Source organism: Diceros bicornis, chromosome 2, assembly GCF_020826845.1.
Source record: "Diceros bicornis minor isolate mBicDic1 chromosome 2, mDicBic1.mat.cur, whole genome shotgun sequence".
Taxonomy (NCBI): domain Eukaryota; kingdom Metazoa; phylum Chordata; class Mammalia; order Perissodactyla; family Rhinocerotidae; genus Diceros; species Diceros bicornis.
Window position 1 is genome coordinate 49,860,558 of NC_080741.1, and position 15,217 is coordinate 49,875,774.

General features: G+C 46.0%; 1 protein-coding gene across 2 annotated transcripts in view; it reads right to left on the minus strand.

Annotated features, from left to right (window-relative positions):
* PFKFB4 (6-phosphofructo-2-kinase/fructose-2,6-biphosphatase 4) overlaps positions 1–15,217 on the minus strand; it is a 45,807-nt gene that overhangs the window by 14,091 nt on the left and 16,499 nt on the right. For both annotated transcript variants that reach the window (XM_058557669.1, XM_058557661.1), the window contains exons 5-9: positions 14,563–14,637; positions 14,128–14,184; positions 13,178–13,299; positions 10,990–11,197; positions 10,276–10,422 (exon numbers count right to left, since the gene is read on the minus strand). In XM_058557669.1, coding sequence (XP_058413652.1) covers positions 10,276–10,422; positions 10,990–11,197; positions 13,178–13,299; positions 14,128–14,184; positions 14,563–14,637 — 609 coding nt within the window. The remainder of the gene's footprint in view (positions 1–10,275; positions 10,423–10,989; positions 11,198–13,177; positions 13,300–14,127; positions 14,185–14,562; positions 14,638–15,217) is intronic.

Here is a 15,217-nt window from a genome sequence, read left to right on the forward strand (position 1 = left end):
CAAGGATGTTTACAGGAACAGAGGAAAAGAACAAAGATAACATGGAAAGACGATTAATAGATCATAGATGTCACAATAGACTCCAAACTTGAAAGATAAAGAAGGGAATCCACAAGCATCTAGGAAAATAATAAGATTAACTACAAAGGAAAAAAATTGGGGTGGCCAAAGGTTTCTCGCAAAACCAAACACTAGAGCCACATCCCCGTGCCTGGAGGGCAGGCACCAGCCCCTAACCTGCCTCAGGGAGCTGCTGTTTGCATGAGAAAGAAACCAGTGGCTGGAGACCTCCCATAACTCCCACCAGCCACAACGGATGGAAGCCTACAAATGGTTAAGTGAGTTGTAAAATCTGCTACAAAAACTGCTTACTCTTTTGAAAGAGATCATCAATTCTGAAGAAGAGAGAAAAACAGATAAAAATAAAACCATAGGGCCGGCCCCGTGGCTTAGCGGTTGGGTGCGCGCGCTCCACTGCTGGCAGCCCGGGTTCGGGTCCAGGTGCGCACCGACACACCCCTTCTCTGAGGCCATGTCCCACGTACAGCAACTAGAAGGATGTGCAGCTATGACATACAACTATCTACTGGGGCTTTGGGGGGAAATAAATAAATAAATAAAATCTTTTAAAAAATAATAATAATAAATAAATAAATAAATAAAACCATGATGCTGAACTCTGCCCAATTACATTAATGAAAAAACCAAAAAGAAAGGAAATAGATGGAAATAACACACCCTCATCTTTCCCAACAGAGTCAAGAATTATTTTCCTGTTAATAACTTTGATAATTATTTACGTGCATCCTGCTGAAGAATGTCTTTGAAAAGCTTCAACGTAATGACTACTGGAATAGAAACATTGCCTGCCTTCCAAAGGTGATATTTATACATCTTTTTTATACGAAAAGATGATATTTATACAGAAAAGTTGGAATAAAGAGAAAACTACAAGATAAAGAAAACAAGATCAAACACAGCAATTATAATAATAAATGTCAATGGGTTTAGATCCCTGAATGAAAAAGCTCTCAGGCTAGGCTGAAAAATAAATCAAAGAGGTGCTCCTTTCATCTAAAGAAAATGACATAAAAAGGTTAAAAATAAAAGGGAGTAAATATAACCAAAACATATGGACAAAAAGCAGGGAGGGGCAAGTTAAAACCACAATGAGATACCACCTCATACCCATTAGGAAGGCTACTCTCAAAAAAACAGAAAAAAAACAAGTGTGGGTGTGGATGCAGAGAAACCGAAACTCTTATGCACTGTTGGTAGGAATGTATAGTGCTATAGCCACTGTGGAAAATAGAACTACAGCAGTTCCTCAAAAAAATTAAAATAGAAATACCATATGATCCAGCAATTCCATGTCTAGGTATATACCAAACAGTAGTGAAAGCAGGGTCTCAAAGAGATATTTGCATACTCACGTTCATAGCACCATTATTCACAAGAGCCAAAAGACAGAAGCAAACTAAGTGTCCATTGACAGATGAATGGATAAGCAAAATGTGGTATACACAGACAATGGCACCTTATTCAGCCTTAAAAAGGAAGGTGATTCTGATATATGCTACAACATGGATGAACCTTGAGGGCATTATGCTAAGTAAAATAAGCCAGTCACGAAAAGACAAATGCTATATGATTCTACTTATACGAGGTACTCAGAGGGGCCGGCCCTGTGGCGTAGTGGTTAAGTGCGCGCACTCCGCTGCTGGCGGCCCAGGTTCAGATCCCGGGCATGCACCAACGCACCACCTGTCAGGCCATGCTGTGGCGGCGTCCCATATAAAGTGGAGGAAGATGGGCACAGATGTTAGCCCAGAGCCAGTCTTCCTCAGCAAAAAGAGGAGGATTCGCATGGATGTTAGCTCAGGGCTGATCTTCCTCATAAAAATAAATAAATAAATAAACGAGGTACTCAGAGTAGTCAAAATCAGAGAAACAGAAAGTAGAATGGAGGTTGCTGGCGGCTAGGGGGAGGAGAGAATGGAGAGTTACTGTTTAATGGGTATAGAGTTTCCATTTTACAAGATGAAAAGAGTTCTGGAGACGGATGGTGGTGACGGTTGCACAATATTATCAATGTATGTAATACCACTGAACTGTGCACTTAAAAATGGTGGTGAAGATAGTAAATTTTGTTATGTGTATTTTACCACAATAAAAAAATTTGGGGGGCCGGCCCAGTGGCGCAAGCAGTTAAGTGCACGCGTTCCACATCAGCGGTGGCCTGGGGTTCAAAGGTTCAGATCCCAGGCGCGCACTGACACGCTGCTTGTCAAGCTATGCTGTGGCGGCATCCCATACAAAGTAGAGGAAGATGGGCACAGATGTTAGCCCAGGGCCAATCTTCCTCAGCAAAAAGAAGAGGATTGGCAACGGATGTTAGCTCAGGGCTGATCTTCCTCATACACACACAAAAAAAATTGGAAAAAGAAAAGCAAGTAATATTGGTAATATTATAACTGCAAGTAACATGGTAACATTCAAATTAGTCAAAGTATAAATCCACACAAAAGGTGTTTTATATTGAAACAGGAACCATCCAAAATGAAGACCGAGCCATAAGGGAGTAACTAGTACCAGATTTGCTTTGGCCCCAACATAAACAACTCAAAAAACTGGACAAAATATAAGCAACAGGCAGAGCAGGACTGTGATCCTTGAGAGAAGGGACACAGGAGCCACAACTGTAGCAGTTTACTGCCCAGAGGCACTTCCTGGAATGCAGAGCAGAATATAGGGAGGTAAAAAATGGAAGACACAAAAAAAAGAACAAAACTGAACTCCTAGAGCTTAAAAACATAACAGCTGGAATGAAAAGTTTACTAAAAAGGTTTAATAAAAACACAGAAGTAAAGATAAGTGAACTTGAAGACACAGCAAGAGTAACTCTTCAAACTAAAGCTCCGAAAGAACCAAAGACTGAGAAACAATGAACAGAAGCTCAGTGACCTGTGGGATTACCCCAAGGGTTATATATATATTACAAGAGGTCTACCACACAGGTAGTTGGAGAGTCCAGGGTAGGAGAGAGGGTGGCAGAAAATATAATTGAAGAAATGATGGCTTAACATTTCTTCAAATTTGATATTTAGAAACCCAGAAATCAAATAATCTCAAGGAACTCCAAGCAGCATAAACATTTAAAAAACCATACCGGGCCGGCCCTGCAGCTTAGCAGTTAAGTGCGTGCACTCCGCTACTGGCGGCCCGGGTTCAGATCCCAGGCGCGCACTGACACACCGCTTGTCCGGCCATGCTGAGGCCGCGTCCCACATACAGCAACTAGAAGGATGTGCAACTATGACATACAACTATCTACTGGGGCTTTGGGGGAAAAAGGAGGAGGATTGGCAACAGATGTTAGCTCAGAGCCAGTCTTCCTCAGCAAAAAAAAAAGAGGAGGATTAGCATGGATGTTAACTCAGGGCTGAGCTTCCTCGCAAAAAAAAAAAAAAAAAAAAAAACAACACCATACTAAGGCACATCACAATCAAATTGCTGAGGGCCGGCCCCGTGGCTTAGCGGTTAAGTGCGCACGCTCCGCTGCTGGTGGCCCGGGTTCGCACCCTGGGCGCGCACCGACGCACTGCTTCTCCAGTCATGCTGAGGCCATGTCCCACATACAGCAACTAGAAGGATGTGCAACTACAACATACAACTATCTACTGAGGCTTTGAGGGAAAAATAAATAAATAAATAAAAATTAAAAAAAAATTGCTGAAAATCAGTGATAAAGAGAGAATTAAAAATTAAAGGCAGTTAGAGAGGGCCGGCCCTGTGGCTTAGCGGTTAAGTGCGCACGATCCGCTGCTGGCGGCCCGGGTTCGGATCCCGGGCACGCGCCGACGCACGGCTTCTCTGGTCATGCTGAGGCCGCATCCCACATACAGCAACTAGAAGGATGTGCAGCTATGACATACAACTATCTAGTGGGGCTTTGGGGGGGGGGAGGGCGGGGAATAAATAAATAAAATCTTAAAAAAAAAAAAAGGCAGTTAGAGAAAAAGAAGATACATTATGTACAGAAGGAAGATGAGAATGACAACAAACTGCTGGTTAGAAACAATGCAACCCAGAAGACAACGGAACAGGATCTTTTATTTTATTTATTATTTTTTTTGTAAGGAAGATCAGCCCTGAGCTAACGTCCATGCCAATCCTCTTCTTTTTGCTGAGGAAGATTGGCCCTGGGCTAACATCTGTGCCCATCTTCCTCCACTTTATATGGGATGCTGCCACAGCAGGGCCTGACAAGTGGTGCATCGGTGCGTGCCCGGGATCTGAACCTGGCCCGCCAGCAGCGGAGTGCGTGCACTTAACCGCTGCGCCAAGGGGTGGGCCCGGAACAGCATCTTTTAAAGGCTGAAACAAAAGGAGGGCTGTGCTGGTTCATCTCATTTGCCCTTCCAGATCCTTCTCCTGCTTCTCCACCTGCTCTCTGCCCCAAGAGGCTGACCCTTGTGGACTGCATCAAGAAGGCTCCCATGGCCACTAATTTCTTACTGGGCTAGTCCATGAGGAACCCTGGCAGGAGGTCACAGGGAGGCGAGAGAGCAAGGTTGAGATGTTTACTCGCAGGCTCCCTCCTAAAGGAGTTGCTTCCAGTGGTCTAGGTCCTCACCTAAGGCCCTATCCCATCAGGCTGCCCTTTCCTCACGGCTCCCTGCCGCCAGGTTCTTGCATCCTGTCTCCTCTGCCCAAGAGAAGTAATGGTCCCCGTTGCTATGAGGTCAGTACAAAGCAATACCCCTTGTAGTGTCCCTATATCCTGCCCATATCTTTGTAAATAGTCCCTTTATAAACACTCATTCAATTAACCTAATTGGAGTAGCCATCTGTTTCATTTTATGTCCCACAAATTCATAAGTCATGAAATTTAAATTACTTCATAACAAAACATTGAAATATATGAGAAAAAGTAAAATAATGTAAAATTGTTAAAAATACAAGAAAAATGAACAAAATCATAATTATAGAGTGTATCTAACATTCAATTATCGACTTATGATGATCAAGTAGACCAAAAAATATAAGGACACAGAAAATTTGAAGGATATAATTAAAGAAGTTGAATTTAATGAGAAACACATTTCAACCATACGGAAATGTGGAAATTTTCAACCACACAGAAAAGTAGAGACAACAGTATAACGAACACATGTACCCACCTCTTAGCCATGAATATTAACAACATACAGCCAATCCTGTTTCAACTAAACCTATACCTATTTCTCTCTCCTCAACCAACTGGATTACTTTGAAGAAAATGCCAGACATGATTCTATTTCATCTGAAATACTTCAATACAAAACTCTAAAAATTAGAATGCTTCATTATCACAAACACATACACAAAAACTCTATAATTCTTTCATATACTTGGATGACCAACATATATTGGATATTGTATCCAACCAACAGACAACAGAACTTCCTTTCAAATGGCCGTGAGATATTTATGAAAATTTACCACATTCTAGGCAATAAAGAAAGCCACAACAAATTCCAAAAGGCTGAAATTACATTCTCTAACTGCAACTCAATAAAATTAAGCAAAAAATAGCTTTATATGCTTTCATTATTCAAGAAAAAATAATGACTATAAATGCCCTAGTCAAAAACTCTGTTAAAAAAACCAAAGGAAAGGAAATAATATAAACATAGGCAAAAAAATAAATGAATTAGAAAACAGAAAAGCAATAGAATTGATACAATCTGAGATCTAGTTCTTTGGAAAAAATTCAATGAGTGACCATCTCTGATAAATCTAATTAAGAAAGAAGAAAAAACCCACAAAATCAAAGGATGGAAAAAAGGGTAATAGCTACTGATACTGACATATAATGACATGAGCATAATCTACTGATATGTACTAATAACATTCTGATGAACAAATAAATTTTGAATAAAATAAACTATTAAGACGACTCAGAGATGGAGAGATGAATAGGAAGTGATAAAGCAGGTATAGTAAAAGGTTGATGGTAGAATCTTGAGGGTGGAGGTGCCAGACACACCCTAAGATGACTCCCACCGAGTCAAGCTCTTATATAACCCCCACCCCTTGAGGCAGGCAGAATCAGTGACTGGCTTCTAACCAACCAACAGACTCTGCATAGGCGACAGGATGTCAATCCCACGACCACGTTATGTTAGATAAGACTCCGTCTTGGCTGACTAGAGAGAGAGAGAGACTCTCCCTTGCTGGCTTTGAAGAATTACGCTGCCATATTGTGAGAGGGCCACAGAACAAGTTATTGGGGGTGGCCTCTAGGAGCTGACAGGAAGAAAACAGGACCTCACTCCTATAACCATAAGGAGATGAACTCTGCCAACAACCACATGAGCTTGGATGACCCTGAGCCTCAGATAAGACCAAAGCCCCGGCCAACATCTTGACTGTAGCCTGATAAGACCATGTGCAGAGAACCCAGCCAAGCCTTGCCAGACTCTGGAACCACAGAAGCTGTGAGATAATAATGTGTGTTGTTTGAAACCACTAAGTTTGTGGTAATTTGTTATGTAGCAATAGAAAGTTAATATAGTGGGCATACAGGTATTCCTATAAAAATCATTCAACTCTGCTATCTGTTTGAAACGTTTTTGGGGGGAGAAGGAAATTATAACTTTTATGAAGGTAAAATTTACATACAATAAAATTTACCAATGTTAAGTACAATTCAATGAGTTTTCACATAGGTATAAAGTTATATAACCACCACAATCATGATATAAAATATTTCCATCATCCAAAAAGTTGCCTTCTCCCCTTTGCAATTGAGCAACTCTCTGACTTTTACCCATTATTTCTGCAAATATTTCTTTTTTGTTTTCTCCACCCATCTTTTTCTAGGACTCCAATAACACATACATTAGGTTGCCTTCTATTGTCTCACACATCACTGATGCTCTGTTCCTTTGAAACTTTTCACAGTAAAATATCGGGGGACAAAAAAGATAACACAAGAATATGTTTAAAAAACAGACCAAAGAATACATTTTAATTGTCATCAAAGAATTAACTCAAAGACTACAAAGCCCCAGGCCAGGGAGCTTTGCTGAAGGAAGAGTGAATCCCAAAGGCTCAGAAGAGACTGAAAATCCAAACTCATTTTATAATATCAGCCCATTAAATTAAGAACCAAACAAGGAAATCCAGTTTGCCCATCAATCCATTGGGAGCTGACAGACCACCCCTAGGACACAGACAAAAGTACCCTAAGAAACTCCTGGTCTCCAGACCAGCTAACTCTCCCCACTGGCTAACTCCTATTTGAAACTAATCCTTCCTCTCACTCTTAAGTGAAACCTCCATGAGGTTCTGAAGAAAAAGATACTAGACATAATTCTCTGTGGCCACCTGCACCCCTCTCCCCTCCTGATACCCTGGAATCTGGGCCTCTGCCACCTGTCAGGGCCTCCTGTACTCTCACTCCCTGTACGCTCACTCTCTCCTTTTCACCCTTCCTAGTCTCCCTCAACTCTGAGCACCCTCCAAAATTTGCAACTATGTGAGGTGATGGATATTAACTAAACTTATTGTGGTCATCATTTCACAATATATACATATATCAAATCATCATGTTGTACACCTAAAACTAATACAATGTTATAATCCCTCCCACTCACTTCCCCACCCAGTCCCATTGGGCACCAGCCCCACCAGGCTCATGCCAAGAACCCCACTGATCTTGCTATTACATCCTAATGATCAGTTTGGAGCCTGGTCTCACTCCCCCTCCCTGTAGTATCTCACCCCACCGACTACAGCCTCCTTCTCTCTACTTTGACTTCCATGACCCCCATCTGCCTTGTTTCCCTTCCACTTCATTGGACACCCATCCATAGCCTCCTCCATAGCCCCTTAAATGCTGGGGCTCCCCAGGGCTTTGTCCTGGTCCCACTTCTCTTCCCTCAGCCATCTCAACCATTCCACAGTCTCAAGTACCACGTCTGTGGGAGGGATGCCCAAGCCCTCACCTCTCCTCGGAGACAGAGTACCTCCTGGGTATCTGCTCTTGAACATCTCCCATGAACTTCCTCCTTTCATTCAGTACATCTTTATTGAGCACCTACCATGTGGTGAACAAAGTAGACATAGTTCTTGCCCTCACATGAGCTCATCACCTTCCTTGACCCAGAACCCTTCCCAGTGGCTGGAAACCTGGAGTCATCCTGGATGATTCTCTCCTTTTTACCCCCACAGCCAGTTATCCTCTGATTCTATCACTTCGCCAGGATCTCGGTCCCCAGCACCTGGCCCAGTTCCTAGCACAGGGGATGCTCACATAAATATGTGATGAGGGAATAAACATCCTTCAAATCCATCCACTCCTCTCTCTCTCACTGCTGCCACCCAAGTCACAGATGTCATCACCTTACCAGGCCACTGCAGGCACTTCTAACTAGTCTCTCTTCTCCAGATTGGTCCCCCAAGCCCCTCCCCACCTCATTGCAACAAAACCATTCTCTACATCAGTTGGGGTGATCTTTCTAAGATTCAAATCTGATCTCATTAGTAACTTTCACTTCAGGCTACAGAGGACTAGCTTGTTTCAGACCAACCCTCCAGTGACAGCAATTAGAAAAGTCAGACAGGGCCGGCCTCGGGGCTTAGCGGTTAAGTGTGCGCGTTCCACTAGTGGCGGCCCAGGTTCGGATCCCGGGCGTGCACAAACGCATCGCTTCTCCAGCCATGCTGAGGCCGAGTCCCACATACAGCAACTAGAAGGATGCGCAACTATGACATACAACTATCTACTGGGGCTTTGCGGAAAAAAAGGAGGAGGATTGGCAATAGATGGTAGCTGAGAGCCAGTCTTCCTCAGCAAAAAGAGGAGGATTAGCACAGATATTAGCTCAGGGCTGATCTTCCTCACACACAAAAAAAGAAAAATCAGACAGAAAAAAATTTTAAATCTGTTTGATATCATCATAGAGCTACAAGGCAGAGAGGACTTGAAGGGCCAAGACCTTGGAGTGACAGGAAGCCCAAAGAGGTGAACCTGATACATAGCATCATTTTTCCCTTTGAGGTTTTGCTGCTTTGAAAGTGGCAGTTAAAAGGATAAGAAGCCAGGGGGCAGGGGTAATGGGTGAGGGTGGTCAAAGACACAAACTTTTAGCTATAAGATAAATAAGTTCTAGAGACATAATGTACAGCATTACCTTGTTAACTGAAGTTATCAACACTGTATCATATATTTGAAAGTTGCTGAGAGTATGATCTTAAAAGTTCTCATCACAAGAAAAAAAAAATTTGTAACTCTGTGAGGTGATGCATGTTAACTAAACTTATTGTGGTGACCATTTCACAATATACACATATATCAAATCCTCATGTTGCACATCTAAAACTGATACAAAGTTACATGTCAATCATATCTCAATAAAACTGGGGGGAAGAAAACGATGAGAAGCCAAGTAGGAAGTAGGGACTGAGTGGGCAGAAGCTTGGCAGAGCTGTCAGCAATCTTAGGCTGAGGAGACAAAAAATAGAATCTTGGGGCCCACAAGGTTTTCCATAAGAACCTTTTAAAGCTATACTCTAGAAGCAGAAGGAACTATAAATTTAGTAGCCGCCATAAGGATCAAAATGCAGCTTTGAAATAGCTCTATCCCTGATGAAACTAAGGTAAGCTGCTCCACCTGCCTGCTAGAAGCAAAAGTTAATCCTCTGGAGAAAGATAACATTAACCAGAACCTCAAATTATCTCCACAATTGTTCACACAAAATGTCCAGATTCAGTCAAAAATTACCAGGTAGGCATCATATCCAGGATGCATGAAGAACTCTTAAAATCAATAAGAAAAAGACAGACAATCCAATAGGGGAAATAAAAAAAAAGAGCAAAAGACCTCACAAAAGACATCCAAATGGCCAAGAAACATAGTAAAAAACTGCCATAATTAAAAACAGGGGGATACTGGTGCATGAACAGATACATAAATCTTATGTAAGAACTTAATATAAAAGTAGGTAAAATAAATCAACAGGAAAAGGACAGATGGATAGTTACAGGTAAATAAGTTAACTGGGGAAAGATCAGATTTAAGGCTGATGTCAGAACATCAAAATAAACTCTGGTTTGTCTAAATAGTTAAATGCAAAAGAAGGGAAGGAAGGGAGCGAGGGATGATCAAAACCCCAAAACACGAAGAAAAGTTAAGGAGAAGCTCTCCTGACCCTCAACCTTGTCACCCTGGTTGAGCGCAGCTGTGCCCAGGAGACCTGAGCAGGGAGGGAAGAGATGGTGATTACCGCATCGATCTCGTTGAGGACCTTCCACTGCTCGTAAGGCACACCCAGTGCCTCGGCCGTCTGGATTGTCCTCTTCATCTGGCTTGTCCAGACCTTCAGGTCCTTGATGTTCTGATCACTGATGAACCAGGCCAGACTCTTGGCAAACTGAAACACATCACAAGCAAATTCACACCCACAGGTCCTGGGCTGCCCTCAAAGGACCCCACAGCCACAGAGTCCATGAGGTCATACTCAGCCGCAGAGAACAAAGGTTTGGTAAAAAATCCCAACTAATGTCTCAGTGACACCCACACCCACCAGTGCTGTTCTTGTGCCTCCTTCCCAGACCCTGAGTGAAGTTCCAGTCATGGCTCATTAGGTCCCTTGCCACCGCCCCCCACCCCCACCATGCACCCTAGACCGTATGACCTCCCCACTGCGGCACAGCCATCCACTGCACTATAGGGACTCAGGTCACCCCCAGAGAGGCATGCTTCTCCAAGGAAAGGGGCTCAGCTGGCGACAGCTCACAGAGAAGCCAGAGATCCAGGCATATGCTTGGTGCTTGGTGACCTTCCCTACATGATGGGAACATTCTAGACTGAATGAAGGTCATCCACCTCGATTGCACAGTAGTTATGAGAACTGGAGCCCAGCCCCAGCACACATACCACATACCCACACCCAGCCACCCAGAGGTACCAATGCACAGCTACACACACACATACTGACCTCCCTGCCCCGGGGGGATAGGCCTGGGTCCCCACCGATCCGGCCCTTGAGGTTGAGCTCGCTCTCCCCATGCCGGCAGAGGTAGATGGAGCGGGGGGTCACATGAATGTTCATGAGGTAATAAACGATGCGGCTCTGGATGTGGTCAGCCACACGGTTCACCACGTAGCTCTGCCCCACGTCCATGATCTTGATGTAGGACAGATCCCTTTCCAGAGAGAAGGTAGAGAGAGGCCTATGAGTGTGACAAGGGCCCTTGAGGGCACATCATGCCAGCCACAGGAACGGGCTGCATAGCTTCACATCTTTGACCACCAGGCTTGACATCACAACACACAGGACTGTCAGCCGGTGTACGAGTGATGGGGGTGAGGTGGGAGCAACACAACATGCGTGACATACAGATGAACCCTGTGAGAGGTGCTTAACACGCATCATGCTGCCAAGAGGTGACACCCAAAGCGAGGGGTCAGTCATACCACACTGTTGCTCTGTGTGTCCCCCGGGGCCCCATCTGGCCTACCTCTGAGCTCTCAACGCACTGTCTGTAAGGTGAACCAAGAGACAGTTTTTTCCAAGATTGACCTGGGAGTAGCTGGCAAACGCTCCTCCCCTCCACTCTTCCTGGTCAGCCATCCATGGGCCTGGCCTTTCCTTCTCCCAGTGAGCCTCCCCCTAGAACCCAGCCCAGGTCATCCGAGTAGCAGCCACACCCCACACTAGGCAGCAAGTGGATGAGACAAGAAGCACAGGAGGATGCTGCTGGTGGCAGCAGCCAATAAACCCAGCGCAGCCACTTCTACTGTGGACCTGTGCACTGTTGCAGCTTGGAGAACACACTTCTGTTTACGTTAGTGGGGGTGGGGGTGGGAAGCAGGAGGAAAAGGCAGGGTTTCTCAGGTATCCTGCTCTGGTTCAGCCCGGGAGCCCTCTGGATGTTCTCATTTGAGTTTTCACTGTCTGGACCATGGGACCTCAGTTGAGGTTTAAGGTTGTTCTACTGACACCACCAATAAAAACAGGAGCAACATTTACTGACAAATCCAACAGGAGCTGCTCCAGATTAAGCCCCTCTACTGCATCACATCACAGAACCATGAGGAGGAACGCTGTGCTGGGGGAACCAAAGGAAACACTGAACACCACAGAGAGGCCCAGGCAGCAAGCACAGCTTAGCTCCCACCACCTGGGCTGGCTCTTCTGGCTGAGATTTACAGCCAGTCCAGGGGCTGTCCTGTAAACATCCCCAGAAACCATCCCTCCAACACTCGCTTGTTTTCCTTGTTTGTACGCATTATACGTTCTCATGTAATTATAATGACCCAAGCACAGGTTTATATTCCAGCATTTTCACTTAATGCTACATAACATACACTTTCCCACGTCTCTCCAGTATGATTTATAATGACTGTGTAATACTTTACCAAGGGGTCACACTGTTATTTACTTAACCACTGCCCCCACTTATGCTGTAAGGCAGGATTTGGCAAACTATGGCCAGCAAATCAAATTTAGCCCACAGTCTGTCACTGTAAATAAAGATTTATTGGAACACAGTCATGCCCATTTATTTACATATTGTCTATGTTTCATTTGCACTACACTGGCAGAGTTAAGTAGTTGCTACAAAGAATGCACACCCCCAAAGCCTAAAATATTTACTACCTGACCCTTTACAGAAAAAGTCTGCTGACCACTGCTGTAAGAGCCTCAGCTAAATGCCCTTATGGGCCTAAAGACCCCTCCTCACCCAACACACACTCCCACTGGATCTTCCATTCCAGAGGGGGGTACGGGGAGCTCACACGCACTAGCCACTGCCAGCTATTCATAGGCAGGGTCTGAGTACCCGTTCCCCCTTCTCCAAACACAGACTATGCACTTAAAGAAGAGCATGTCATATTTGCAAATGCCTGGTGGGAAGACTCTCTGCATGGAGACTGGGCTTGCTTTTACGATGGAATAGAAAATTCTGACTCGTAGAGCTCCAGTAAGGCAACAGGGGTTCTGTGAGTTACCTCCGGCCCACAAGTTCTGCCCAAAGGAAAAAAACAAGAAAGGTCAAATCATCTCCTCCTGTTGGGGTGGCCCCTCAGCCACCACCATGGGGAGCCACAAGGAGGCAGCCGAATGGGGCATCCACCACCCACCCATCACAACTGCAGGACACGGTGCTCTCCTTGCTCACCTGTCCAAGTCCTCGTCCAGCGACTCGTATGAATTCTCATAGCACTCAATGCGCCTCATGAAATCCTCTGTGGCCTCATCACTATCGCAGTTGACATAGTCAGGGCTGCCCAGTTTCACTTGCTGCCAGAGCCAGGCACAGAGCAAGGGCACATCAGGGCTGGAGGCCAGACAGGGCCGGAGACCAAAGAGAATACTGGGCAGGGGCGGGGGGAGGCTGGACCGGAGACCAGGCCAAGGCTGGGGGCGCGAGGCTGGAGGCCAACCCCAGGGGGCTGGTCCCAAAAGGAAGAGTCTAGAGGCTCCCTGGTCCAAGTTCCCACACTAGCACTAAGAGAGTACTACCGAGCATCCTGAGATTAGAGTCCTTCACCTTTGTAGTACAGTGGGAGGTGAGGCCCGAGGGGCAGGGGACCTGGAAGGCCCTCCCCACCTGAACTATCTCCTCAAACCCAGATGGAGGCGAGGCCCGAGGGGCAGGGGACCTGGAAGGCCCTCCCCACCTGAACTATCTCCCCAAACTCAGATATTCATTCCTTGGATAAACGGCAGGGGTGGGGGGAGATGACATGGGACAGGGAGGGGACAGGGACAGGGATAACAGGTCTCCTCTTTCAAAATGCAAATATCACCCCCCACCCCACCCCCAACCCTGCCCTGGGGCCTGAAGCTCCTCTTTCATTGTCCAGGTGATTGTGAAGGGGAGGGGGAGGGAGAGGGAAGGTAGGAGGAGGAGAATGAATGAATGAATGAATGAATGCCCTCCACCCAAGTGCTCCTCAGGGGTCCAGGCTCCCCTGATCCAGTGTTCTATTGCCTTCCCAACCCCCAAGGTTCAAGAAGACCAAATTAAGGCTGGCCTAGGCACCAGCCCAAACCTGGAGAGGGACCTCACTGTCACATGCCACCTCAGTTGTATTACTGCCTCCACAGGTCAGATGCACCACTCACCACAATGTTGGCGGCTATGACTTCAGGATCCACACATATGGACTCAACAAAAAAGGTCTGCAGCAAGGACCAGGCGGGAGGAGGGAAGGAACCATAGACACATTTAGGGCTCTGGGCCTGGCTCCACGGACCTCCCTACCCCACTGAGGGCCATGCTGAGCAGCCAGGCCCCTGAGGCCCTTCTGGTGTTGGGGCAGGGTCGAGGAACACGGAACCAAAGCAGGTGCCACCCTATCCAGGACTCTCCCATCAAGATCCCCACCTCCCAGTAAAGAAAATCTCAGGCAAAGAGAAAAGAGCAGCCCCTCTAATCACAAATCCACTAGGGAGCCCACCCACCCAAAGCCCTGCACACATCAGGAGGCTGCGAAAGGGGCCCCAGAGGGTCTGAATGTGCCACAGGCCAAGCAAGGATGTGAGCCAACAAGGCCTCACCTTGTAGCCGTTCTGTTCTCCAAAATTAAAGATGGTCGCTCTCCGTTCTCGGGTGGTATTTGTTGCGTCAAAAACCTAGGACCAAACTGGAGTTAACTTGGCCTCCGGCCCTGGAGGAAGTAGGAGGCCAGCTGACAGCTGCAGTACAGGGATTGGATTCTCACCAGCAGCTGCTGCCCGGGCCACCCACCTGGCCAGCTCCTTCAGATCTGCAAGGGCTGGGCTGGTCCTCCCCTTGCTCGGGGAGCACACTGGAAGGTAGCTGGAAGGAGAGGGTGCCTGTGCTCCTGGCAGGGGAGCAAACCCTTGGCAGGAGGAATGCACTCAGCACTGCTCTGCACACAGCAGGCACTGAGTTCATCGTTAACCAACAGGACTTTCAGTGAAACCCGTTAAACCTGGAGAACTGAACCCACGTTTATGTCTACTCTATCTGGAGATCCCAGTAAAATGGGAACAGAAGGATAAAGAGAACAGGAGAGGAGATGGGAGACGTCAACAAAATTTTGTAAGACAGACACATGGCGACTCAGAGAAATGGAGACAACCAAACACAAACCCTCACTGACCAGAGCACACCCACTTGTGCAGAACCGGGACAGTCAGGAACGGGGCTCAGGCATCTCTGAAACAAGGGACAAGAGTGCAGAGGAAA